The 27628-nt window shown below is 40.4% G+C and overlaps 4 protein-coding genes across 6 annotated transcripts; 1 reads left to right on the top strand and 3 right to left on the bottom strand.

Annotated features, from left to right (window-relative positions):
* Nucleotides 1–8113: 8113 nt before the first annotated feature.
* On the bottom strand, nt 8114–9710 carry LOC105891736 (type-4 ice-structuring protein-like). 2 transcript variants are annotated; one of them, XM_042709241.1, is made up of 4 exons: nt 9255–9710; nt 9018–9092; nt 8705–8855; nt 8114–8557 (listed from the first exon to the last, which is right to left on the bottom strand). In XM_042709241.1, exons 2-4 carry the CDS (start codon nt 9064–9066, stop codon nt 8359–8361), a joined length of 399 nt encoding a protein of 132 aa, XP_042565175.1. In that variant the 5' UTR covers nt 9067–9092; nt 9255–9710; the 3' UTR covers nt 8114–8358. The 2 variants fall into 2 exon arrangements, with proteins under 2 accessions (XP_042565175.1, XP_031431924.1); XM_031576064.2 differs by lacking the exon at nt 9255–9710 and having other exon boundaries at nt 9018–9187.
* Nucleotides 9711–11537: 1827 nt separating this feature from the next.
* LOC105891868 (type-4 ice-structuring protein-like) lies at nt 11538–12765 on the bottom strand. The gene is made up of 3 exons (XM_042709240.1): nt 12301–12765; nt 11994–12144; nt 11538–11843 (listed from the first exon to the last, which is right to left on the bottom strand). Exons 1-3 carry the CDS (start codon nt 12347–12349, stop codon nt 11645–11647), a joined length of 399 nt encoding a protein of 132 aa, XP_042565174.1. The 5' UTR covers nt 12350–12765; the 3' UTR covers nt 11538–11644.
* Nucleotides 12766–14704: 1939 nt separating this feature from the next.
* LOC105891738 (type-4 ice-structuring protein LS-12-like) lies at nt 14705–15427 on the bottom strand. The gene is made up of 3 exons (XM_012817918.2): nt 15379–15427; nt 15072–15222; nt 14705–14921 (listed from the first exon to the last, which is right to left on the bottom strand). Exons 1-3 carry the CDS (start codon nt 15425–15427, stop codon nt 14705–14707), a joined length of 417 nt encoding a protein of 138 aa, XP_012673372.2.
* Nucleotides 15428–23200: 7773 nt separating this feature from the next.
* rbm8a (RNA binding motif protein 8A) lies at nt 23201–27555 on the top strand. Of its 2 annotated transcripts, none has more exons than XM_012817992.3 (6): nt 23201–23308; nt 23924–23983; nt 24117–24194; nt 24309–24445; nt 26945–27081; nt 27262–27555. In XM_012817992.3, exons 1-6 carry the CDS (start codon nt 23248–23250, stop codon nt 27305–27307), a joined length of 519 nt encoding a protein of 172 aa, XP_012673446.1. In that variant the 5' UTR covers nt 23201–23247; the 3' UTR covers nt 27308–27555. The 2 variants fall into 2 exon arrangements, with proteins under 2 accessions (XP_012673446.1, XP_012673445.1); XM_012817991.3 differs by having other exon boundaries at nt 23202–23314.
* Nucleotides 27556–27628: the final 73 nt, after the last annotated feature.

Genomic DNA, 27628 nt, shown 5'->3' with positions numbered 1-27628 from the left:
CCTAAATACATGAATTGTAATAAAGCTGTTCATAAAAATTTGGTAAGATTGTGCATGAAAATTATAAATATGCAGAATAAAATGATGGGGTCAAACTTTTAGAGTTTTAAAAATATGTTTTCTCTCCATGACAATCATATCACATGACAGCTGGATCTTGTTTTGTATGCTCAGGCATGTCAGGCATGTGTCAGGCATGTGCCGACACTGCTGTCCTTGAGTTCACATCTGTTTTAAAACCAATCTGTATCACACTTATGTTTGCCTCCAGTTTAGCTGTCAGTTGTCCTTCCACTGACAATCTTGTGCCAAGCCCTCCACGCTGCGCCACGACTTTACGTGACTGCCAGCGCTGTGGCCGGAAACGCCACTGGAAACTATGGCGACACCCCTGTGGTCATCACTTTTGCCCTGACTGCATGGACACAATCATAAATGCTGGCTTCCGGAACATTGAGGGTCTAGACTCAAGTCCCTGCCCCGTGTGCAGAAGACAGGCCATACCTGCTGTGTGACTCTATAGATATACACTGTATATCTACACAGTGTATAGATCAAATGGGGGAGTAATATGACAGCAATGATAATAATAATCATATTTACACGAATAGCAGATATGCATTTGAATTGAAATTATTTTTAAACCATGGTATCATGAAGGGTGATTCAAAACATTAGCCATATCTTAAAAATAAGATATTATTCTATGCAATGATTTACACCAAGAAATTGTGCTGTTATGCTGCTTGTGTCTGTGATAAAAAAATTAAAATACTCATTTGTTCTCACTGCAGTTGTGTCTTCCACTGTGCCACCAGCACATTATACTATTACAATATAAAACCACAATCACACAATATCACGTTTGAACCACTTTAATGATACAACCACACACTCATGTCAAATCTTTTCTTTTTTTAAATAAAAAACACAAAACAGTTAACATTGGAATGGGAATATGGTGATCTCATTGTCCAAAATGGTGGCAGATTTGGTTTGTGGTTGGGGGTGGTTCCCCTCACACCTCGGCCTCGGCCTCAGCCTCTGCCTCAGCAATCAGAGGCTGGACCTCGCCTTCTACAGCCTCCTCCAGGGGCGCGACCTGGGCCTCCACATGGGCCTCCACAGCCTCCTCTACCTGGGCCTCCACAACCTCCTCCAGGGGCGCGGCATGTTCCTCAACGTGGGCCTCCACAGCCTCCTCCACGTGGGCCTCCACAACCTCCTCGACTGGGGCTGCTACCTCCTCCTCCAGGGGCTTGACCAGGTCTTCTACAGCCTCAGCGAGGGTCTGGATCTCAGCAGACCCGGCCAGGGCACTGGTCTGACCAGTCAGCTTCTTCAGGATTTTCTCCACAGCGCTGATCAGAGGCTGCATCTTTCCCTTGATGTTGGTGGTGATGGGCTTCAGCTGCTCCTGGACCTGGTCAGCCACTGCCTGCAGCTGAATCTTTGCCTCCTCAAGGTAATGCCTAAAGGAGAGGGGAAACACACGTGTTGCAATTCACATTAGTGATCTTGCTCATCAACTTTCATGAAATGTCATATGTTCAGTTTCACAGGAATTCATAAAACTAGACCCATTCAGCCTAATAAAATAATTTGATTAAAAAAATATCTATGTCAAACTTTGATTGCTCTTGTTGTGTGATTTGACAACAAAAGAGTTATGTTTAAATAAGTCAGTATGCTGGTTAAGGTACATACCCAGCCTTTTGGGTCAATGCATGGGATCTCAGTTTCTCCACAAGATCAGTTGTGGTGGTGGTCAGGGTGTTACTGAGGTTCTCATAGAACTGGGTGATCTTCTCAATCCTCGTTTCACGCTTCACCACAGACTTAGATGCAGTGACTGAAGAATAGATGAAAATACACAGTCAGGACAAAGTCCAAGAGAAATGCTGCGTCATTAGATGTGAATACAAGCACCCACAGGTGACAAATTGTTCTGACATTTAAAAAACAAATTAAGGTGCAAATGAACAAACTAGGTTGATTTGATTATTTGAAAACTTTGAGAAATCGTAAAGATGGCCATTAGTCATGATGTTGAATAAAGTGAGTATTGAATGCCAAAGAGGATCCTTACCCTGGGAAACTGCCAGCACAACAAAGACGAGAGCCAGAGAGAACTTCATGATGACTACCTGAAGAAAGCGTACCTATTTATGAAAAAAAAAAAACATGGATTTTTGTTATGGATTTGTAAACTGTCAATGCAATGCATGTTGATCATGGGATTCAATGAGACTGCTCAGTCCTCACAATCACATTCTTTGTTAAATTGAACAGATCGGCATAAAACAATGATGCAATAAGTGTGTCCTTTCCTTTGCAATACTCCTATTTCGAATTCTTCAAAGCTATTATGAGATATCATTAATCAAATGCAAACAATATCTGTCCTCACAGTTTTACAAATCTGTTTAGCTTTGTACATTATTTTAAATTACAGCACTGGATGCCAAACTACCCCTGGCGCTCCGCAAGGTTCAGCTTCAGTGGACGTACCTTAACTCTGAGGAATCCTGGACCTGATGGTGCTTTCTTCCTGATCCTGGAGGCTTTTTATACTGCTTCTGAGACCTGGGGTCAAACCAGCGATTAGATAGTAAACTACCCATAGCATACGGCAAATGAGAAGTTGAGTGTTGAGTTGGCCGAACCTTGATTCGCTATATCTTGTCATCTTTTTCAAAGTCCAAAATGCTTTCATATGTATATGAAGGGTGGTGATTTTTGTGGTGTGTGTGTGGGGGGGGGGGGGCTATTCCAGACATTGCTCCCTATAGATTAAAACAGATCAGGCTGTCCTTGTCCCATCCTTCTTCACATGACACCTAAAGTGATGTTCTGAAAGTCCAACAGGTGTGTGTGCTGGAAGTAGTGTAACCCCATGCTTGATGATATATAACAGTCATGTAACGGTTGATGTTATCTTTTATAATCTCTTTTTTGTAATCAGTTAGCTGAGTGAAGAGTTTAATCATTTAAACAATTGATTTCACTGCCCCTAATCCGTAGTGGATTGTTTCTGATAGAGAAATGTGAAACCGACTTCAATATAGCGCATATGTGTTCAATCATATGCCTTTGTGAGCTGAATCATGACATTTTTCTATCTCTGTAAGTGTGCTTAAAAGTGCACCTTCTGTGTGTGCGTAAGCGAGGGCTGATAAGAAGAACTAGTAGTCCTTCTTTTCTGCCTTACTGATGCATTACGTTGGAAAGAGCATAGCAAGATGACCTCAGGTGTGGAACACCCACCACGTGGCTATCTCTGCTGGTTATCTCCGCTGTGCTTTGCCATCAAAGAACACTAACTTCTTTCTAAATAAACCTTGTGTGATGTGTTTAACTGTGCTTCTCTCTCATCTGCTGCAGTCTGGGAGTGAGCCTGGGCTCTCTCTCGTCCTTCAAGAAGTGCCTCTCTCTTGTCTGCCAAGACACGAGTGAGCCCGATATGCATATTGAATAAAAATATACTTATATATTAAGTATTTGAGCGCTATTTGAGGATACCTTTTGGAGGTACTCCTCTCTCCTTAGAGTAGTTGAGAAGAAAACAAAGAGGAAACAATTTCCTGTCTCCTTAGAGTAATTGAGACGAAAATAGAATAAGATGGGGAAAGGTGCGTCCAAGATAGAGGACGTACATCAGTTAGAGGGTGATGTGAAATGAATGGCCATGAGAGGTTGCTTACAATGTGTACAACACAGACATGACTAATATCTAATGGACCCTGGACCCGTGAACCAGTAGGGGACTGATCACCCCAGGGAAATTCCCTGGCCTCAACCTCCTCACAAAACGAGTGAGATGGAGGACCTCTGGTCAGGCTCGGGTTGACTCAGCCCTGTGATCTCAAGAACAAACTGTGAGAGTCTGAAAGTAAAAACATAACTAATCCTTGTGTCGAGATCAGACAAAGGTAATAGACAAAGCAAATTTAAAAGGTGTCAAGATCAGTTAGAGGTAATACGATTAATAAATAAAATGACTTAACATGGGTAAAGTTGTGTGTCCAAATCAGAAAACGTACATGATAAGGGCAATGACAGGTGGTTTAAAATGTGTACAACACAGACATAAGTGGGAAAAAGAGTAAAACTGTTATTCAATAGCTTCCGCCCAAACGCAGCTGAGTTCCAGGCATGCAGACTGATCATAGGAGTAGAATGGTGTCAGATAGCTGACACTTGGAACGCCTTAGGTCAGAATAACATACAAAAAAGATAGATAACACAAAAAGATTTAATAACATGGGCCACTGGAGCTTCTGCTCCTGTAAAGCAACATGCTGTGAAATAACAAAGGAAAAAACAGAAAAACTGATAAATATTCGCTCGCTGAAGAAAATGAGTACAGCGAGAAAGGACTTCGCTATCGAAAGTAGAAGAAAAAGACAAACAAGAATGACTATTCCTTGTAGATTTTGAAAAAGTTTTTGCATTACTGGCTGCTCCAAACAGCACAAAGCTTACGTTCATGGTGGCAAGAAAACCAATATGATTTTTTGTGTGCCTGCAGAACAGTAATCAGAGAACAAGATATGCCCAGCACAATAAGGTTAGATCTGCCTCAGGACATCTGGAGGCAGAGCCATACACAGAACCCCTTACGTTTGAAGATTCTGAAACAGGATAGATAGTTAAAATGCAGATTTCTTCAAAAACATGCCCTGCAAACTTTTTAGGGAGAGATGTGATGGGTGTGTTGGCCATTAAAGTTGTTCCAACCATACATGGGCTTAAGCCAATATGGGTAAATGAAACCATGGTGTGGCAGAGAAGTGGTGTCCCACAATATTATTATGTACATAATTAAGCTATACACTGTTTAGCCCCAGGGGGCCAAGGTTTTGAAAAGAAATTTAAGCCTGGCACACTAACTACATTACCCTAGACTAATTTGTATTAAACTAAGACAGGATGGGTGGGGGCTGTGTGCTGACTCAAAGACTATATTTTCACATGCCACAAGCTCAAATGGGACAGTCACATCTTGTGCTGTCCTCCAGATAAGGAGACCAGTAAAACAAGATACCCTGGCGTTTTTAGCAGAAACAAGGCCACAAAGTAAGCAGCTGTGGTCCTCTAAAGTAAAGCTATCTTACAAGCATCTCAGCCACAGATAATGTCTTTTCTGGGAATGACTAACTTTGGCAGACAATGGATACCCAACTATGCCTTAGAAACACAAGCATTACAGAGTTTGATTTATTCCCAGCCCATGTCAGCTGGAGATATTATGAACTGGACTGAAGAAGGAAAGCAGGCATTTGAATATAAAACAATAGAATAGAATAGAAAATAAAACAACTGTTGGTCAGTTCTGCTGTCTTAGCGCATCCATGACATGACAAACCGTTTGTACCAACTGTAGAGTGTAAGCAAAGCAAGGGTATATGACATCAGTGTTAAGCACATACGTACACAGAGAAAGAGGCGTCAGCACTTAAAATTCAGAGTTACATAGAAACACAAAAAAGCCATGTTTCAGTACACAAAGATATATAATTAATACAAAGGCATTCATTAATACACACACGTCCTTGATTATAGTCAGAGTTTCACATTTCTCTATCAAATGCTTTATGAAAACTAAGTTGTGTTTCAAAGCATGACTGTGTTATCACTGTGCTGTATGCAACAAAACTCATAACCTTGTGATGAATCGCTCTCTGTTTACTTTATTCATTAGAGTCCTCCACAATGCTTTCTCTGAAAACATTTAAAACGTCTTCTTTTTGTGAACACCTACATGGATTCATTTGGCCTTTCTTCTGTCTCAATGTTGTGCTTTGCACATATTGTCACAACGCCTCCAGATCTCTAGAGAGACCATGGAATAATATGGTAAACAGACTCAAGAGATGAATCTCAGTGATTCTCTATTCATTTCTGCCAGTTCTTCAGCCAATTTTGCCATTGTTTAAGGAACCACATGAACTGACATGAACGCTTTGAAATGTTAACCCTCCTATTATGTTCAAATTTTAGCCACATCTATTATGCTTGGGGTCAATTTGACCCCAGCAATTTAAACCTCCAAAAAAATATTATAATTCTTTTTTTTACCCACGTTTTTGTGTCAGGTACTTTAGGTTTGTTTGTTGACTACCTAAATAGCCCTTAAAAATAAAACAATACCCCCACCCACCCTCTTTATACATCCAGAATACATGTTACGCGACTATGGAGAAATATGCAGATCCCCATAAAATCTCACTGATTGACCTAAAATTGGAAAGAGATATCCTTCTGGTGTTTTTATGGCTTCATATTATTTCTAAGTACATATTGTTGCTATCTATAACATTTGGAGTAAAAAACTATTTCTTTTATCAAGAAAAGTAACAATGTGATGAAAAAAGTTGATATTTCTTGTATATTTTATACAATTAAAACAGCCTGGGGTCAAATTGACCCCAAACAACACCTATGCGTAAAGTATGTGTACAGGACATTGAAAACATATCCTCATGTTAATTTTGTCTTTACCCAGTTGTCCCCACTAAATTAGGAAAAGTCATTAAATATGAAGCAAAAAAAATGATGTCAAACATTTATTTAGAGACGTTAAACATTGAATGGGGTCAAATTGACCCCAAACATAATAGGAGGGTTAATAGTATGTATGGACATAGTTATTGCTATATATCTAAGCATGTTCATTGCATACAAGGACGAGCTAAAAGATGTGATAGAGACAAGTGAAACTCTGACTATAATCAAGGATGTGTGTTTTTAAATTAATACCTTTGTATTTATTATAGGTCTTTTTGTACTGAAACATGGCTTTTTTGTGTTTCTGCAACTTTGATTCTTAAGTGCTGACGCGTCTTTCTCTGTGTATGTTCTTAAAAGTGTACCTTCTGTGTGTGTGTGTGCGTAGGCAAGGGCTGATAAGAAGAACTAGTAGTCCTTTTTTTCTGCCTTGCTGATGCATTACGTTGCAAAAAGCATAGCAAGATGACCTCGGATGTGTTATTACTGGTTCTGAGCAAGTTAATGCTTGAAACTAGTTTGATCAGCACTGACAAGTACAAAACTGCTTTGTCAAAGTCAGAATCAAGACAAATGTACTTGTGTTTAGTCTGGCCACACTAGTTTTAAGATATATACATATATATATATATTTTTTTTTTTCTAATCTTGGTAAGTCAAATTTTCCTGTTCTGTTGGCAGATAATTTTGCTTATTTTAAGTAATATATCCCCCATTTTATTACATTTTTTTCTTGTTTTTAAAAGCTGAATTTTTGCAGTGCACGTGGTTATCTCTGCTGATCTCAGCGACAGAGAATGCTAACTTCTTTCTATATAAACCTTTTATGATGTGTGTGATGTGTGATGTGCTTCTCTCTCGTCTGTTGCAGTTTGAGAGTGAGCCCAGGCTCTCTCTCTCTCTCATCCTCCAGGACATGAGTGAACCCATATATGCATATTGAATAAAATTATACTTATACACAACTCTGGAGTCCAAAGTAAACTTGAGTGTGAATTTTCACCTAACATAATTGGGGGCTCGTATGTGATGTATCATTGTATGTGACCTGATGTTGTATCAGTTTCGACCTAGCATGTCTATCTTCAGCATATTTCAGTTATAAATGTAATGTGAACAAAGTGTTAATTAATAGCCTCTTTTTATATCTACCAAAGATGTAGATTTAATGATCTATGCTAGGAAGCTTCATAGGCTCATGGCCATCTTTTTAAAATGGCATTGACTCTACAGGGTAGGTACAGAAAGGCAGTAAAAGAAACCACCCACTCTGAAAACATCACAAAGCAACTACTATTGTCATAGCATGTGTCTGCTTGACAGGTATATCTTAGCGTTTGTGTTTGTGTGGCAGCATGTAGTACTGATTGCATATGAGTGATATTTAAAATGAGTTTAGAGGTAATACAATAATGGCTGCCTTGACTGAAATCTCAGTCCAACACCTTTCTGTATTATAAGCGCTCTGTGGTCTGTGATCAGTGCCCTAAATGAGCAACCGAAAACTCTGATGACCCATCAGTTGTTGTCATGGACACAATCCTTTAAAATGATTTAAACAAATGTTTAATTCTCACTTGAACACTTCATCATTAAACTTCAAACCTCTTTTGTGTTTTTGTTTTGTTGAAATTTTAAACACAAGAACATGATTAGCTGTTCTATCACAAAAAACAGGAGGTCACAAGATGGTCACCTTTGAAGCTCTTTAATGATCTTAAATAAATTATCAGTAAACTCATTCCCAGGCTTAGAGGGGTTCAGGATAGCAGCATAGCATTTTCAAAAGTTGTAACAGGATTCTTTTGTCCTCAATTTGCACATTTGGAGTCAGCAAGGCCTGTTGCTTTACTGGGGGGGAAGCAGGGCTTTGGTCTGGGCCATCACCGTCTCAAGGAGATCCTCCAACTGGGTTTCGACAGATTGAGCCAGTGGTTTCAGCTGGGCCAGGATAGACTGAGACAAGGGTTTGAACTGCTCCTCAAAGTTGGTTGCCAGGGGTTTCAGCTGTTCCTTGACCTTCTCCAGCAGTGGCTGCACCTGGGCCCTAAAGCAGAGGAGAAGAAAGCATTAGCAACATTAGGCTCATTATCAGTCGCCATGACACATGTGAATTATTGTGGAAGTTGTATAAAAGAGGAAATAAGCGGTTTCTACTCAGACTCTAGAATACTGCTGTATTGACAATACTCACTCAGTCTTGCCGGTCAGGTCATGGGCCTTAAGCGTCTCAATCAGTTCAGTGCTGGTGATGGTCAGCATTCTGCTCAGATCCTGGAAGTACTTGGTGATCTTCTCAATCTCTGCAGGGATATCATGCTTCTCCAGAGATGCAGACTCAGTGCCTGAAGAACACAGAAAAACGTGTCGTCACATCCTTCAAATGACATGATAGCAGGACTAGGCAAAGTAATTGAATAATCCATCCAATAATCACAATACAAGCTCTCATTAGCATTGAAATGGCATTGAAATGGCTCACTGGTTCAACAGAAGTGCACACTTACCCTGAGAAATAACTAGCACAACGAGGGCGACAGCAAGAGCGAACTTCATTTTTGCAAGATGAGTAGAGTTTACCTCTAGAACAAATGAATATGGCTATGATTAGTGATAGGCAGGCACAAATAAACCACACTAGTTACTTCTTTTTTTAAATGTCATCCTTAGTCACTGCAGCAGAATATAAGAAACAAAATAGAGCATAGGGGAAAGCCAAATAACCCCCCCCCCCCCTTCCTTACCTTCAAATATCCTTCAGTCCCGTGGTTGTATTGCCTTCTGGTGTCCTCCTCCTGCAGTCAAGAGCTTTTTATATTGCCTCCAAAGAATGTGTGAAGCCAGAACTGACTGATTAGATAGTGCACATGATGAAATCACTGGTATACAGTAAAGGGGCAGTAAACACAGTAAAAGGGTGTGCATGATGAAATCACCAACATACAGGGGGTCAGAGTTGAGTCGGCGGAACTTTGATGATTTAGGTCGAGTTTGTTATTTTGTACCAGTTATTTTCAGTTTCACCACCAGTAGTATGATATCGGTATCATGGCCAATTTAATCATTGCTTTATATACACAAATTTATTGTTGAATATGCCATTCCGTGTTCATTGTCACTTTACTTGATCAGCACGGCAGGACAAAAAGGATATAATTTGTCCAGCATATGTGCAGGTTAGCTGTGGTATATACAAATATTATACAACAATATAGAAATAATATATTTATTACTTTCCATCTTCAACATTGTCCCAGGGACAGACTGTCAGGCCCAGATATTTAGTTCCTGACATAATGGACGTATTAAGAAACCACGGGCCCCTGCGCCTGGACATGTTAAAGCCCCCCACCCCCTCCGCGAAAAAAAAATTGTGCGCCCGCAAAACACGTAAGCACACGCACACACAAACACAACCAATGTGTTGGATTTTACGGTCGAATTAGAAACTTTGGCTATTGTATTGGGAAAGTAAACAGGTCAAAGTTTACTCCGTAACATCCACCTTCGGTGAGGTGTGCACTGCCCTGCTATTGTTTCTGACATTACATGTGACAGGGCAACAGCCGAGTGATTCTTTTCCAAATTGAAACTGATTAAGACCTACCTGAGGGGCAGCATGGGGCAGGAGAGGCTGAATGGGCTGGCTATCCTGTCCATTGAAAAATCAAATCATGCATCACCACTTTTATGTTTGAAAGGGGTCGTTCGGCAGGTGTAGCCTACTGTGCCTATGGCTGTGCTCAGTCAACTTGTAGGTCTTGACTTTCAGATTCTGCGCCTAAACTAGCTATATCGTATCGTCTCATCACATGATCAAATAGAGACTTGACATTGGACAACAAGATACATATTACCCAGCAATCATCATTGCATATCTGTATATGATAAAAATACCAAAGAAGAAATTATTCATTTAATTGAATCGTTTTTTAAAATAATTTCTATAGTGTATGTACGATAAGCATATAATTGTGTTATAGATTGCTACTGACGATTTCCCCCTAAAAATGATGAAAACCATGACAGAGACAGGTTTGCCATTTTGAGGGTTTATATAACATAAGGTATCCTTAGCAGTCCCAAAAAAATCATGCTTGATCACTGTCGCATTAAACTAGCTTTTTCTAACACAGCACAGGTACACTCAATTAAAGCCATTAGCAAATGAATAAAATACACCTTTTTCAACCACAAATAAGAGATACATAACAGCGACTTCACGCAGAGGCTCTGGCCTAGGGGCCCCCTGAGCTCATGGGACCCTGGGCCTGGTAGGCCCGTTCGTTAATCCATCCCTGCCTGACCTTCTAGACAAAGAATCCTGTTGCCCCATAATGAGCTGTTGCTCAACACAACACCTACTGTTGCCTCTCAAATTCTGATAAAGTAGCCTAATCAATCAATCAATCAAAGCCTAATCAAATCAGTGGGAGATATTCATCATTGTGCTTTCATTCAAACAGTGTTTATTGTCTTTATTATCACGGTCTTGTGATTTTAGAAAATAATAACATAGGGTAAATTATAATGTTAATACTGTAAAGGTCTTGGCTCACACCGAAAAATTCAAGTCTTCCTGTGTTTTTCAAGCAGACGATAACACCAAGCACTAAGTCTATGTTCAGTTTTGAAAACAGATGCAATTTTTCTAAAAACATTTCAAGTCAGGTTAAAAGGATATTCTTGTCATGTAATGAAGAGGTTACACAGGTTCTGTCAGGAGGTTACACCTTTCTGTATTATAAGCGCTCTGTGGTCTGTGATCAGTGCCCTAAACGAGCAACTGAAACTCTGATGACCCATCAGTTGTTGTCATGGACACAATCCTTTAAAATGATTTAAACAAATGTTTAATTCTCACTTGAACACTTCATCATTGAACCTCAAACCCCTTTTGTGTTTTTGTTTTGTTGAAATTTTAAACACAAGAACATGATTAGCTGTTCTATCACAAAAAACAGAAGGTCACAATATGGTCACCTTTGAAGGTCTCTAATGATTCAAATAAATAATCAGTAAACTCATTCCCAGGCTTAGAGGGGTTCAGGATAGCAGCATAGCATTTTCAAAAGTTGTAACAGGATTTTTTTGTCCTCAATTTGCACATTTGGAGTCAGCAAAGCCTGTTGCTTTACTGAGGGGGAAGCAGGGCTTTGGTCTGGGCCATCACCGTCTCAAGGAGATCCTCCAACTGGGTTTCGACAGATTGAGCCAGTGGTTTCAGCTGGGCCAGGATAGACTCAGACAAGGGTTTGAACTGCTCCTCGAAGTTGGTTGCCAGGGGTTTCAGCTGTTCCTTGACCTTCTCCAGCAGTGGCTGCACCTGGGCCCTAAAGCAGAGGAGAAGAAAGCATTAGCAACATTAGGCTCATTATCAGTCGCCATGACACATGTGAATTAATTGGGAAAGTTGTGTAAAAGAGGAAATAAGCTGTTTCTACTCAGAGACTCTAGAATATTGCTGTATTGACAATACTCACTCAGCCTTGCCGGTCAGGTCATGGGCCTTAAGCGTCTCCATCAGTTCAGTGGTGGTGGTGGTCAGCATTCTGCTCAGATCCTGGAAGTACTTGGTGATCTTCTCAATCTCTGCAGGGATATCATGCTTCCCCAGAGATGCAGACTCAGTGCCTGAAGAACACAGAAAAACATATCGTCACACCTTCCAAATGACATGATAGCAGGACTAGGCAAAGTAATTGAATACATTAAATCACAATACAAGCTCTCATTAGCATTGAAATGGCATTGAAATGCCTCACTGGTTCAACAGAAGTGCACACATACCCTGACAAATAACCAGCACAACGAGGGCGACAGCAAGAGCGAACTTCATTTTTGCAAGATGAGTAGAGTTTACCTCTAGAACAAATGAAAATGGCTTGATTAGTGATAGGCAGGCACAAATAAACCACACTAGTTACTTCTTTTTTAAGACAACCTAAGTCACTGCAGCAGAATATAAGAAACAAAATAGAGCATAAGGGAAAGCCAAATAACCTCCTCTTCCTTACCTTCAAATATCCTTCACTCCAGTGGTTGTATTGCCTTCTGGTGTCCTCCTCCTGCAGCCGAGAGCTTTTTATATTGCCTCCAAAGAATGTGTGAAGCCAGAACTGACTGATTAGATAGTGCACATGATGAAATCACTGGTATACAGTAAAGGGGCAGTAAACACAGTAAAAGGGTGTGCATGATGAAATCACCAACATACAGGGGGTCAGAGTTGAGTCGGCGGAACTTTGATGATTTAGGTTGAGTTGGTTATTTTGTACTAGTTATTTTCAGTTTCACTACCAGTAGTATGATATCGGTATCATGGCCAATTTAATCACTGCTTTATATACACTCATGTATTTTTGAATATGCCATTCCGTGTTCATTGTCACTTTAGTTGGTGGAACGAACTGCCTAGCACTACCAGAGCAGGGGCGTCCTTCTCGACCTTCAAAAAGTTTTTGAAGACCCAACTCTTCAGAGAGCACCTCCCTTCCTGAACTGGCACTTCGACTAGTGCTTAACTTGCACTTATAGCGGTTACATTCCTGCACTTCTTTTTCTTTTCTAATTCGTTTTTCTTATTTCTTAGGTAAAGTAGTATTCATTGTTACACCAGGGTTCTAATGCTCGTAGCTTGGATGTTCTCTCACTTGTAAGTCGCTTTGGACAAAAGCGTCTGCTAAATGACTAAATGTAAATGTAAATGTAAAGTTGATCAGCACTGCAGGACAAAAAGGATATAATTTGTCCAGTATATGTGCAGGGTGGCTGTGGTATATATTATACAACAATATAGAAATAATATATTTATTACTTTCCATCTTCAACATTGTCCCAGGGACAGACTGTCAGGCACAGATATTTAGTTCCTGACATTCTAGACAAAGAATCCTGTTGCCCCATAATGAGCTGTTGCTCAACACCACACCTACTGTTGCCTCTCAAATTCTGATAAAGTAGCCTAATCAATCAATCAATCAATCAAAGCCTAATACTACTGATACGATTGTCAGAAAAGAGCCTCAGCTTGTCTCCTCAGGTAGATGTGCGCGCACATTGATCTGCTGAAGTGGGGTCAAATTAGTAGCGGACAGTTCAACACAATGTCACAAAAACGTGTATATGATTTCTTTCCAAACCCACCCTCTGAGCCAGCTAAGCACCTGAGACGACAAGTCGACACCTGCACCTCCAACATCTGTGTCAGTAGATCAACAGCAACAGGGGAAGTAGCAGCTCGCCACACTCGGTAGTAGGCTACTACTAATCGTCCCGGCCTGAAAAAGGCAGGTGCAGTGAAGTCCGAAAATTCTGATAGCTGATGGCTATGCTATGGCTGATGGCTATGCGAGTGTGAATTTTCACCTAAGATAATTGGGGGCTCGTATGTGATCTATCATTGTATGTGACCTGATGTTGTATCAGTTTCGACCTAGCATGTCTATCTTCAGCATATTTCAGTTATAAATGTAATGTGAACAAAGTGGAAAATGATAGCCTCTTTTTATTTCTACCAAAGATGTAGATTTAATGATCTATGCTAGGCAGCTTCATAGGCTCATGGCCATCTTTTTAAAATGGCATTGACTCTACAGGGTAGGTACAGAAAGGCAGTAAAATAAACCACCCACTCTGAAAACATCACAAAGCAACTACTATTGTCATAGCATGTGTCTGCTTGACAGGTATATCTTAGCGTTTGTGTTTGTGTGGCAGCATGTAGTACTGATTGCATATGAGTGATATTTAAAATGAGTTTAGAGGTAATACAATAATGGCTGCCTTGACTGAAATCTCAGTCCAACACCTTTCTGTATTATAAGCGCTCTGTGGTCTGTGATCAGTGCCCTAAACGAGCAACTGAAAACTGATGACCCATCCGTTGTTGTCATGGACACAATCCTTTAAAATGATTTAAACAAATGTTTAATTCTCACTTGAACACTTCATCATTAAACTTCAAACCTCTTTTGTGATTTAAACACAAGAACATGATTAAGTGTTCTATCACAAAAAACAGAAGGTCACAAGATGATCAACTTTGAAGCTATTTAATGATTCAAATAAATTATCAGTAAACTCATCCCCAGGCTTAGAGGGGTTCAGGATAGCAGCATAGCATTTTCAAAAGTTGCAACAGGATTTTTTTGTCCTCAATTTGCACATTTGGAGTCAGTCAAGTCCTGTTGCTTTACTGGGGAAGCAGGGCTTTGGTCTTGGCCATCACCGTCTCAACGAGATCCTCCATCTGGGCTTTGACAGATTCAACCAGTGGTTTCAGCTGGGCCAGGATAGACTCAGACAAGGATTTGAACTGCTCCTCAAAGTTGGTAGTCAGGGGTTTCAGCTGTTCCTGGACCTTCTCCAGCAGTGGCTGCACCTGGGCTTTGCTATCCTGAAGATAGGCCCTAAAGCAGAGGAGAAGAAAGCATTAGCAACATTCGACTCATTATCAGTCGCCATGACACATGTGAATTAATTGTGGAAGTTGTGTAAAAGAGTAAATAAGCGGTTTCTACTCAGAGACTCTAGAATACTGCTGTATTGACAATACTCACTCAGCCTTGCCGGTCAGGTCATGGGCCTTAAGCGTCTCCATCAGTTCAGTGGTGGTGGTGGTCAGCATTCTGCTCAGATCCTGGAAGTACTTGGTGATCTTCTCAATCTCTGCAGGGATATCATGCTTCCCCAGAGATGCAGACTCAGTGCCTGAAGAACACAGAAAAACATTTAGTCACACCCTCCAAATGACATAATAGCAGGACTAGAAAAAGTAATTGAATAACTTAAATCACAATACAAGCTCTCATTAGCATTTAAAAGGCATTGAAATGTCTCACTGGTTCAACAGAAGTGCACACTTACCCTGAGAAATAACCAGCACAACGAGGGTGACAGCAAGAGCGAACTTCATTTTTGCAAGATGAGTAGAGTTTACCTCTAGAACAAATGAACATGGCTTGATTAGTGATAGGCAGGCACAAATAAACCACACTAGTTACTTTTAAATGTCGCCCTTAGTCACTGCAGCAGAATATAAGAAACAAAATAGAGCATAAGGGGAAGCCAAATAACCTCCTCTTCCTTACCTTCAAATTTCCTTCTCTCCCGTGGTTGTAAGGCCTTCTGGTGTCCTCCTCCTGCAGCCGAGAGCTTTTTATATTGCCTCCAAAGAATGTGTGAAGCCAGAACTGACATTTTAGATAGTGCACATGATGAAATCACTGGTATACAGTAAAGGGGCAGTAGAGACAGTCAAAGGGCGCGCATGATGAAATCACCAACATACAGGGGGTCAGAGTTGAGTCGGCGGAACTTTGATGATTTAGGTCGAGTTTGTTATTTTGTTCCAGTTATTTTCAGTTTCACTACGAGTAGTATGATATCAGTATCATCGCCAATTTAATCTTTGCGAAGAAATGATTACTTTTCCAAGATTATTACAGAGAATGCTGGAAATTCTAGAATATTATTGTCCACTATCGACCAGCTACTCCACACTGCCCCTACTCCACCGCAGTCCTCCGCATCAAAATGTGAAGAACTCGCACTGTTCTTCAATAACAAGATAACTTCAATTAGAGCCAGTATTATTTCTGATGTAAACGCAGATGGCCTCAGAAAACACTGTAAAAAAGATGCAACCATGGGAAATTTCACCTGCATCACATTGGTGGATCTTTGTAAGACTGCCACTGAGTGCAATTCCTCCACCTCATGTATTGACCCTGTACCTACAGCATTTTTAAAGCGGGTTTTTGACAGTGTTTCAAGTCATGTCCTGAAGATTATAAATACATCTCTTCAAACTGGCATCTTCCCAGATGCCTTCAAAACAGCTGTTGTAAAACCCTTACTAAAAAAACCAACCTAGATGGTAATGCACTGATCAACTATAGGCCGATTTCCAATCTTCCATTCATTAGTAAAGTATTTGAAAAGATAGTTTCAGTGCAAATAAACTCCTTTCTCAAAGAAAACAATATCCTGGAGAAATTTCAATCAGGCTTTAGAACATGCCACAGCACTGAAACTGCTCTTACTAAAGTAATCAGCGACCTCAGACTAAATTTGGATGCAAATAAGGTCTCAATCTTGGTCCTCTTAGACCTAAGTGCAGCATTTGATACTATTGATCATGACATCCTAATTCATCGTCTTGAAAAGTTAGTTGGGCTTTCTGACTCTGTATTAAACTGGTTCAGAACATACATCAAAGGGAGAAAGTTTTATGTCAGGCTTGGAGATCATGTGTCTAAGAAACATGACATCTGCTTTGGGGTTGCACAAGGGAGCTGCCTTGGTCCATTATTATTCTCACTGTACATGCTGCCACTTGGGACATCATTAGAGAACACAATGTATGTTTCCATAGTTATGCTGATGACACGCAACTGTACATCTCTGCTGAGCCAAATGATGCTGCAGCAATAAACTGCATTACTACCTGTCTTTTGGCGATAAATAAGTGGATGAGCAATAATTTCCTAAAGTTAAACGAGGACAAAACTGAGATCCTACTAGTCGGCCCTAAAACAAAAAGAGAAATGCTGTTTAATAATTTGGGGAAATTAACTCCCTTGATTAAATCGGAGGTTACAAGTCTTGGTGTTATTTTAGATTCAGATTTAAGCTTCAAGTCTCACATTAACAAGGTGACGAAAACATAATTTTTCCACCTTAAAAACATAGCTAAAGTCCTGCCATTTATAAATCAAAAAGATGCTGAAAAACTGATTCATGCCTTTATTTCAAGCCATCTTGATTATTGTAATGCAATCCTTACTGGCCTCCCAAAAAAAAACAACTGAGAGACTTCAGCTCATTCAAAACTCTGCAGCTCGGCTATTAACCAGAACCAAGAGGAGAGAGCACATTAGTCCAGTTTTAGCTGCTCTGCACTGGCTTCCAGTAACTTTTAGAATTGACTTTAAGGTCCTTCTCCTAATATACAAAGCCCTTAATGGGCTAGGACCAAGTTACATTGCAAACTCCCTAGTCAAATACTTGCCCTCAAGAACACTGCGATCATCGAATGCTGGTTTATTGGAGGTTCCCAGCAAAAGCCGTAAGAAAATCGGGGACGCAGCATTTGTCAATTACGCCCCAGTGCTATGGAACATACTGCCTATAGACATCAGGGAAGCCAGCTCGCTTAACATCTTTAAAAGAAAACTAAAAACGTACCTCTTCACATTAGCCTTTAACTAGCTACCACTTCGCACTATATATATATATATACGTATATATATATATATATATATATATACATATATATATATAAATACTTTTAATTTAATTTAAATCTCTACTGTTTTTTTTTGCACTATATCTGAGTTATGTTTCTTTGATGTCTATTTTTATGTGCATGTAATTTCTTTGTGCATATTATGTATTTGCTGTAAAGCACTTTGAGCTGCATTCTTTGGCATGAAAGGTGCTATATAAATAAAGTTTTATTATTATTATTATTATTATTATTGCTTTATATACACTAATTTAGTGTTGAATATGCCATTCTGTGTTCATTGTCACTTTAGTTGATCAGTACGGCCGGACAAAAAGGATATAATTTGTCCAGCATATGTGCAGGGTAGCTGTGGTATATACAAATATTATACAACAATATAGAAATAATATATTTATTACTTTCCATCTTCAACATTGTCCCAGGGACAGACTGTCAGGCACAGATATTTAGTTCCTGACATTCTAGACAAAGAATCCTGTTGCCCCATAATGAGTGGTTGCTCAACACCACACCTACTGTTGCCTCTCAAATTCTGATAAAGTAGCCTAATCAATCAATCAATCAATCAATCAATCAATCAATCAATCAATCAATCAATCAATCAAAGCCTATTCAAATCAGTGGGAGACATTCCTTATTGTGCTTTCATTCAAACAGTGTTTATTGTCTTTATTATCATGGTCTTGTGATTTTAGAAAATAATAACATAGGGTAAATTATAATGTTAATACTGTAAAGGTCTTGGCTCACACCAAAAACATGGTGTCAAATTCACGTCTTTTTTGGTTTTTCAAGCAGACGATAACACCAAGCACTAAGTCTATGTTCAGTTTTGAAAACAGATGCAATTTTTCTAAAAACATTTCAAGTCAGGTTAAAAGGATATTCTTGTCATTTAATGAAGAGGTTACACAGGTTCTGTCAGGAGGTTATAGCAGTGACAGCATAAATGAGGACAGAAAAGGCATTTAAGTGAAATATTCAGTGGGGAAAAGTCTATTTTTGGCATCTTCATTTTGCTACTGTTTGAGAATGAAAATGAAATGTAAATGTTATCTTAAATGTAAATGTTATCTTATCTAAATGCCTTATAAGACACAAGTCTATTACGACAGTGAGGCAACAAGGCAGCAATGTTCTGTTCCATACAGACAAGAAGTCCATCTTTTTTCTGCTTTATCATATTGGTAGCAACATCTTTATTTTTACGAGACAAAACAACAGTTAGTTACAAAAGACTGACTGATAACTTCATTTTAACTCACCAAACGGTATGCCTAGGTTTTCTACGGGTGTTGTTTTGCTCACACCGTATTTCCATTCATTTCCATTCATTTTTCCATAGAAATGTTTTCTTTGGAACCAGTGTTAATGCTAACACTAAAATAAAAACTACGAACTTCTGGCTGTCTTCCACACCCTGGAAGTAGGGTGTGGCAGCTTCCATGTACTGCACCAAACGTTTTTTTTGAATTGGTGCTTAAATTTGTCTAACTTTCATTTCTGTATTTTAATATTTCTTTACAACATAAAGAATATAGGCTATACTTTCACGGCCTACTGATACGATTGTCAGAAAAGAGCCTCAGCCTGTCTCCTCAGGTAGATGTGCGCGCACATTGATCTGCTGAAGTGGGGTCAAATTAGTAGCGGACAGTTCAACACAATGTCACAAAAAACGTGTATATGTCTCTTTCCAAAACCACCCTCTGAGCCAGCTAAGCACCTGAGACGAAAAGTCGACACCTGCACCTCCAACATCTGTGTCATTAGATCAACAGCAACAGGGGAAGTAGCAGCTCGCCACACTAGTAGTAGTAGGCTACTACTAATCGTCCCCGGCCTGAAAAAGGCAGGTGCAGTGAAGTCCGAAAATTCTGATAGCTGATGGCTATGCTATGCCTCTTTGAGATGAACTGCTTTTTATGGTCATAATGCTAAAGATGCTGTGTAAACATCTAAATCTTACTTTCAAGTTTTCTTAATAGCTGTATACTTCTCAAGGTGTTTCAAGTTTCAAGTCTTTTATTGTCAGATGCACAGAACAACACAGAGTCAGACTGGGCACTGAAATTCTTAAGACAAGACACCGCACAGCAACCTAACATAACATAACATAACGTATAAGTACTCTGGACATAAATTACACATATGATAAACATATAATAAACCTACTAAATATACAAAATAAATATACAATACAATATGCTAAACATATAATACACATATAATAACCTATACTAACCTAATAAACCTATACTAACCAAAAGACAGATCAAGTTTGATATTCGAAATAAAATAATGGATCGGGCTTATTAATGGCTCAGTCTAATCAGCCCCGCTGTGTTGGACAGCGCTGTCCAGGTTGAATGAAAGTGACACCGGTGCGAGGGGGGAAGTAGTCTATAATGTGGGACAGGTGAAGTAGTCAGCACTCTGTCTGTGTCTCCGGCCTCCCCTGCACAGAACACAACTCATGAAGGTAAGTATTGAGGATGTAGACCTTTTACAAAGATTCGTACAAGGATTTATGACGACTAGGTTATTTGAGAATTCAACATTGGCCTTCATTTTGAACATTTTCCTTTGGGGGTTTCAGACCTGATTCGGGTTTGCTTTATTATCAATTCAAATAGTGGATCTGTATGAGAACAATGCAATAATTACATAGTTGAATGAAGAAATAAGAGATGCTTCCTCTCTATTAGTTGTACAGGCCACATAATCTACATACATTTATAATAATGATTATCCCCTTTTATGGGGAATGATTATGCCCCTTTAATAATATTGATTATCCCCTTACATTATTTATCAATTTCTTAAAATCTGCACACATGCTAAACCTTGCCCAAGTGGCCGGGGAAATTAAAGACAAACTAACCTCCTTTTGCTCTTTGGAGGTCCCCTTACAAAGCCCCAGTCCACACTAATTGGCTGGCCCATTAGGTCTTGGCCATTCAACCCTTCCATGGAGGCTTGGGCTTCTTTGTAGGTCTCATACTCGACCAATGCATAACCCTGTAAATAAAACAGAGTGTCTTTAGACCACCACTTTAAAACAAATATTGACAACACAAATTTGGAAAAACAGAATGGAAACAAACACACATACACTCCAGTCTGAAACAGCACTTCTGGATAGTTCCACAAGCATCAGCCTCAAGAAAAATTATCCCTCAGAGTAATGCTGGCGTAACGTGCAGCCATCTTCCATACTTGGTACACTGTTGCCATCTAGTGGTTGTACAACTACACAATAATGCAACCTAGGCTACATCTGCCCCTATTTCCCATTTAGAACACAACCACAACACAGCAATAATTGGTCATATAATGTGTTAAACATTAAATGGTAACCCTTCATGGGAATTTCCAGTACGTCATAGCAATTTAAACCACGGAATCCAGATCTGCTATAAATCGAACTACAAGACTAGTAAACACGGCAAATAAGTTGCTGTATGGTGTGATCAGGAACAAGTCAGAAATGTTCATAGCCTATACACTAGTGACCTGTTGCGTTACTTTGATTAAATACCCCACATGTGGTCTGATATGTGCGGGCCCTCCTTGCATCCTGGGCAGATCTTAAGTACAAAACCATTCTCAGTTTTGCAAATTGATTTTGGCAAATGAGGTTTTGCAAACTTATTTTAGTAATCTATATGGATGGCAAACAAAGGGATTGAGCTGTAAACTGAGGGAGTGGATACAGTATATACCCTAACCCTAACCCCCGCCAGCTGAGACCAGGCAGGCTGTCGTTGATCTGTACTAGCCGAGCTGTGAGGGCCTGGAGGCCATCTAGAGACACTAGCTGTGTTCACCGATATCTTAGTGGCCAGGGACAAGGACTGCACATGCACCAACTTTGGTCCAACATGACACTGGAGATGCACACCGCACCCGCCTTCGCCTGCCCCTAGCTAAGCGGGCAGTGGCTGAACAAAAGATCCAGGAGATGGCAGAGGCGGGCATCATCAAACCCAGCAGCAGTCCCTGGGCTGTGCCGCTGTCCTGGTCAAGAAGACAGATTGCAACTGGAGTTAATGCGTTCACTACCGCCTCCTCAACTAAGTCACTCGCAAAGACTCTTACCCTCTTCCACATGTTGATGGCCACATTGCCAGGTCTCTCGATCTACGCAAGGGCAACTGGCAGGTGGATCTGACTCCTGAGGCATGCCCCAAGACCACTCTCTCGGCCAGGGACCAGCGCCTGATGGAGAGTCCAGCCCTCGGAGCTGCTACATGGTTTGCTGAGATGACCTCTTTGTTCACGCTGCAGACTTCGTAGGTGCCCTGGCTAATCGCCATTTGACCATTTTGAGGTCAATAAGACTATTCACCGGCTTTGGTTCCTCTTCTACTGACCAGGGTGTCGCCAGGACGTAGGAGCTCTGTGTCTACTGGTGTGACTTCACAGCTCAGAAGGGGTTGCCCCGGTGCTCTCACTCGCCACTGCAGCAGTACCAGGTGGGGGAGAGTGTGAGCTTGGAAATCCTGTGCCTCTTCCCCACCACTGACCAGGGGAATTGCTACCTCGTACATATTTGACACGGTTGTGTTCTCTACAGTTCTCTCAAGCGGAGGACTTCTACATTCCGATAAGTTGCTGCCAAACAACATCTTACCATAAACTTCAACTTCCTTCTTACGCCTTCACTGCCCAAGACGCGCCGCCGCCGCCGCTAGACATTGTCTCAAAGAAAATGATTGACTTCCGGTCGCCAGGCTGAATTTTGACGCAGTCTGATTAGCTTACTATATAATCCCTATTGTGTCAGGAATGGGAACATTTCAATGGAAGATTCAGGTTGTAGCCTATTTGTTACCATCGTTTCATATGTTTCTTTTAAATAGACCTCCAATGACGACATAACATATTCTGTCTTTGTGGTAACTGACTATTGTTCCTGTGTCGTTGCTACTTTGTTTGAGGTGTTTATATTAAAGCAGCAATACGAAGTTCTGTTCCAAAACTAGTAAGCTAACTACCTACAAGGCATGCAAAAACCTTGCAAACACCACCAACAGCCCAGCTGACACTGATAGAAGCTTACCAACACACTAACTGGTGTCTTTTGGCAGTTTAGCTGGCAATTTCATGCGTGTGAAAGCTTTTCTTCCATTTTTGCAGGGTGTACCAGCCCGTTACACAGAACTACATAGGGCATATCCTGGATGGCTAGTGGGGAAGACACAGGTGTTTATCTGTCCTTCACATGACCATATGCTATCAAAATGAATTTGAGGATGGTACCAAAACTAGTTGCTTGTAAAACCATATCTCAAAAAGTGTCAAATTGTTGCATAGTGTTACTTTAAGGCATTTGTTGATAATATGGAGTACACTGCCCGTGAACACATCACTCTCCCTTCAGTGAAGCGCCCTCCCATATTTTCAAATACGCCCTCCTCTTGCCTAGTCTATATATCCCAAGAACCATTGCGAGTACATGCACCAGGAACACAGACATCATGGCGGACGTTTTAGATCTTCATGAAGCTGGCGGCGAGGAATTTCCTATGGATGAGGATGGTGATGGTAGATATCTTAAATTCCCAGCACTGTTGTAACAGCATAGAAAGTTATATTTTTACCGTAGGAAAGCAGTTTCGATCTGACTTAAAAGAACAATTATCAGAAACTTCCGAGGAATCATTCAAACTAGCCGGCTAACTTGCTTTGTAGTTAACGTTAGCGGTTACCTGCTAGCTAGTTAGATATTTAATTTAATTATTGGCATTGCTGTTGAGGTTTGGGAACAGTAATTGTACGTTTACGGGGATTATTCCCTCTAGTTTAGCCAGGTAATCTACGAGCCTGTTTTGTTGCAATAGATAGATAATAGCGGCTAGGTTGGCTAATGTTGCCTAGTTAGCTGCTAGGTTAGCTTATAATACGCGACAAGGCCTGAAACCAAACATAGGACGCCCATGTGTTTTGAGTTTATCATAAGGCCTTTTAATGTTACCAGCAAAATGTACTGGACGGCCAGCAAAGTTAGCCTTACAACATTTTGAGATTCCCTTGTTTGCTAATCGTGTTTGTGTTGTACAACCAGTTGTAATGGATATGTTTGCCTTTGGACGAAATGTTAACAGCGTAGGCTAACGATAACGAAGTACTAATGCAATGTTTTCTACCTACCAGAAAGTATCCACAAGCTGAAAGAGAAGGCCAAAAGAAGAAAAGGACGTGGTTTTGGTTCGGGTAAGTTAAAAACTTCAACAAAAAAACCTTAAATTTTTAAGTTGTGTTATTTGAGCTGATGAATGCATGAGTGGGCATTATGGCAGCAATCAGCATGAAACCAAATTATACAGTGATGTCTTTTAATTTGTAGATGAAGGTGCAAGATCCAGAGTGAGGGAGGACTATGACACAGTGGAACAGGACGGAGATGAACCTGGTCCACAAAGATGTAGGTGCACTTTTGACATTTGAACACTCAACCACCTGATACAAATGAACTTCATACTTTTGGTTATGAATTGAATGAACTTATTGAATAACTTTTGGTTATGAATTGTTTCAGCTGTAGAGGGCTGGATCCTTTTTGTGACTGGTGTGCACGAGGAAGCTACAGAAGAGGATATCCATGACAAATTTGCAGAATATGGAGAAATCAAGAACTTGCATCTGAACTTGGATCGAAGAACGGGCTACCTTAAGGTGCGATTACTTGGATTCTGCTTTCATTCCTACAGTGTCCACCTGGATGCATTATGCATCATTTTTGGTAGATGTGATCGAGTCTTCTGTTTTATTATCTGTACTCGATGGTCTTTGATCTTAAGGGGCACAGATGTTTGAACATTAAGGTATAAGTTAGTCAAGCTACCTTTGTAGGACTGAATGTGACTACTGTTCAGATCACTCCAATACCAACAGGGCAGTAAATGTTTACTGAATAGTGTGAAGATGGGCCTGCATTTGCAAGTTACATTAATGATTTATGGCTATTTATACAAGATCTATCCTTCTTGTCCACTGCCTTATCACTATCCTCTGGAAGACTGAGCTTATGCATCATTTATTTGAGCTATGTGGCAGACATGAATTGAAATGGACAGTCAAAATGTCACCCACAGTGCGTTCAGTATACCTTTTCAATGTTAGAGGTATGCTTTAGAGCAGAGGTAGCCAACATGGTGCCCACGGGCACCTGGTCGCCCGCAGGTACCACGTGAGGTCGCCTGCAAGGCATGTTCTAAAAGCACTACTCGCAGATGATAACACTGGAGAAGTTTGGCCAAGAAGCACTTCTTTGACAACTACGCCTAACCCGACAGCTTTAAACAAAGACTCTTTCAGCTTATCATCTGATGTGAGACTAATCGACTAGTGATATGTGCAACTTTGTTATTGAGCAAGTTTGTATCAAACAAGTAGCCCTTCGTACTACTCGGCACCCTTGAAGTAGCTCTCAGTTTCAAAAAGATTGGTGACCCCTGCTTTGGAGCTATGGCTCCCATCCTAGACTCTGAACCCCCCTCAGGGGCGGGGCTTTGTCTGCTCTGAGGTTGTAAGAATTAGATTTGCACATACTAAGTTAAATCATACTAACACCCTGGATAATCAAAAGTGTGTGTGTGTATATAAAAAAAAAAAAAAAGATAAAGTAGGCTGCTTATGCTAGAAAGTAGGCTACTTATGGTGCGTGCATGAGCAAGTGGGGAAAGTTAACCTCCGGGTTGGAGAATACGCCTGTCAGTCAGAACGTCCCACTAAGAAAGTGGGAAGTATGAGGACTCTGAAGTCGTTTTGACGTCACTCTGCATGGTAACGTTTGTGGTGAAAAATCACTTCATTGTTTATTTAGGTTGTACTCATCGCAGGTGATTGTGATTGTTAAACAATACTTAGCAGTTTACTTTTGTGTAACTAATATAATGTTAACCTTCTGGCTGGCTGGCTGGCTGGCTTAACGTTATCTAACTGTCAATACCGTTGCCTGTTGTCATTCTGTGAACGCTTTCAACTTGGAAGTGGGACATTCTGAAATGGGTACCTTCCCAATTCCCAGCTGCCTTAATGCATGATTAGTAGGCCACACTTTTGTGACGTCGCGACTTCTGTGAACCGCGCATCTCCTAATTGCAGAAAAACTTAGAGTTGAGTTTGAGAAAAAAAGACTATTGTAGGTAGCACTTTCGTTTAAAAAAAAAAATTTTTTCTGTGCCTTCATGAGAGAAACGTCCCAGTAAACCTAAGTATTATTTTTCCTTCTGAAGAGACGATAGCAATGGCTTTGGTCAAAGTATGACAAATTCAAATACTAACCTTCCCCTCTCTTAAAACTGCTCAGTGTATTTCTTAAGCCAGTGAACAGTATTGCTAGTGGAGTAATTACGTATGAAGCAACAGGGGAGAATTGGCAGACTGATGCAGACTACTTTTGAGTTGGCAAATGCATAAAGTAGTGCCACAATTTATCGTATCCCTTTACATAGCGCAGGCATGGATGTTCATATTTATTCCCTCAATTTAGAGCTCAATCTGCCGTCCAGTTTAGAACTTAGTCTGCCATCCATATAGATTACTGAAATAAGTTTGCCAAACCAAATTTGCTAAAATCAATTAGTAAACCTGAGAATGGATTTTTTGGATGGATCTGCCCAGGATGCAAGGAGGGCTCCGCACTTATCAGACCACATGTGGGGGGTTTTAATCAAAGTAATGCCACAGGTCTGTGGTGCATGGAAATGTCTGACTTGTTCCTGATCACACCATACTACAACTTAATTGCAGTTTTTACCAATGTTGTAGTTGGATTTATAGTAGATCTGGATTCAGTGGTTTAAATTGCTATGACGTACTGGAAATTCCCATGAAGGGTTACTATTTAATGTTTAACACATATGACCAATTATTGCTGTGTTGTGGTTGTGTTCTAAATGGGAAATAGGGGCAGATGTAGCCTAGGTTGCATTATTGTGTAGTTGTACAACCACTAGATGGCAACAGTGTACCAAGTATGGAAGATGGCTGCACGTTACGCCAGCATTACTCTGAGGGATAATTTTTCTTGAGGCTGATGCTTGTGGAACTATCCAGAAGTGCTGTTTCAGACTGGAGTGTATGTGTTTGTTTCCATTCTGTTTTTCCAAATTTGTGTTGTCAATATTTGTTTTAAAGTGGTGGTCTAAAGACACTCTGTTTTATTTACAGGGTTATGCATTGGTCGAGTATGAGACCTACAAAGAAGCCCAAGCCTCCATGGAAGGGTTGAATGGCCAAGACCTAATGGGCCAGCCAATTAATGTGGACTGGGGCTTTGTAAGGGGACCTCCAAAGAGCAAAAGAAGGTTAGTTTGTCTTTATTTTCCCCAGCCACAATGTATAGCATGTGTGCAGATTTTTAAGAATGTGTGTTAAGTCATGTGAAGGGGTAAGATATGCTTATGTTGTATGAAGCCTGTACTACAAGGAGAGTGGAAGCTTGCCTCTAGTGTCTTTCATTGATTCATGGACTGTGTTCCGTTCAGGGGAGGCCGGAGACGCAGCCGGAGTCCTGACCGGAGACGGCGCTGAAGCATCGTGGCAACAGGGGTCATGGGGTCATCAGAAGGATAATCTTTTGATTTTAGTCCTTGGGTTGGGTGCTTTTTCTTTGTTATGTACCTGGAAAAATGTTGTTATAATTAAACCATGGTCTTTGGGTGTAGGACATCTCTGACTTGGATGGAAATTTCGGAAAACAAATGTTCTTTCTGTTATGTAAAGACTGGTCTTGTCTACTTTCATATTTGTTTTAAAACATTAAAACCTTTACAACTAAATGGGTTTGGTGCACTTACAGACTTTTTATTTTAAATGTTGGACTTATGAATCCAGATGAGACTTTTTGGTAAA

The sequence above is a fragment of the Clupea harengus genome, chromosome 11, assembly GCF_900700415.2.
Source record: "Clupea harengus chromosome 11, Ch_v2.0.2, whole genome shotgun sequence".
In the NCBI taxonomy this organism is placed as follows: domain Eukaryota; kingdom Metazoa; phylum Chordata; class Actinopteri; order Clupeiformes; family Clupeidae; genus Clupea; species Clupea harengus.
This window is presented reverse-complemented; position numbering and strand designations above follow the sequence as displayed.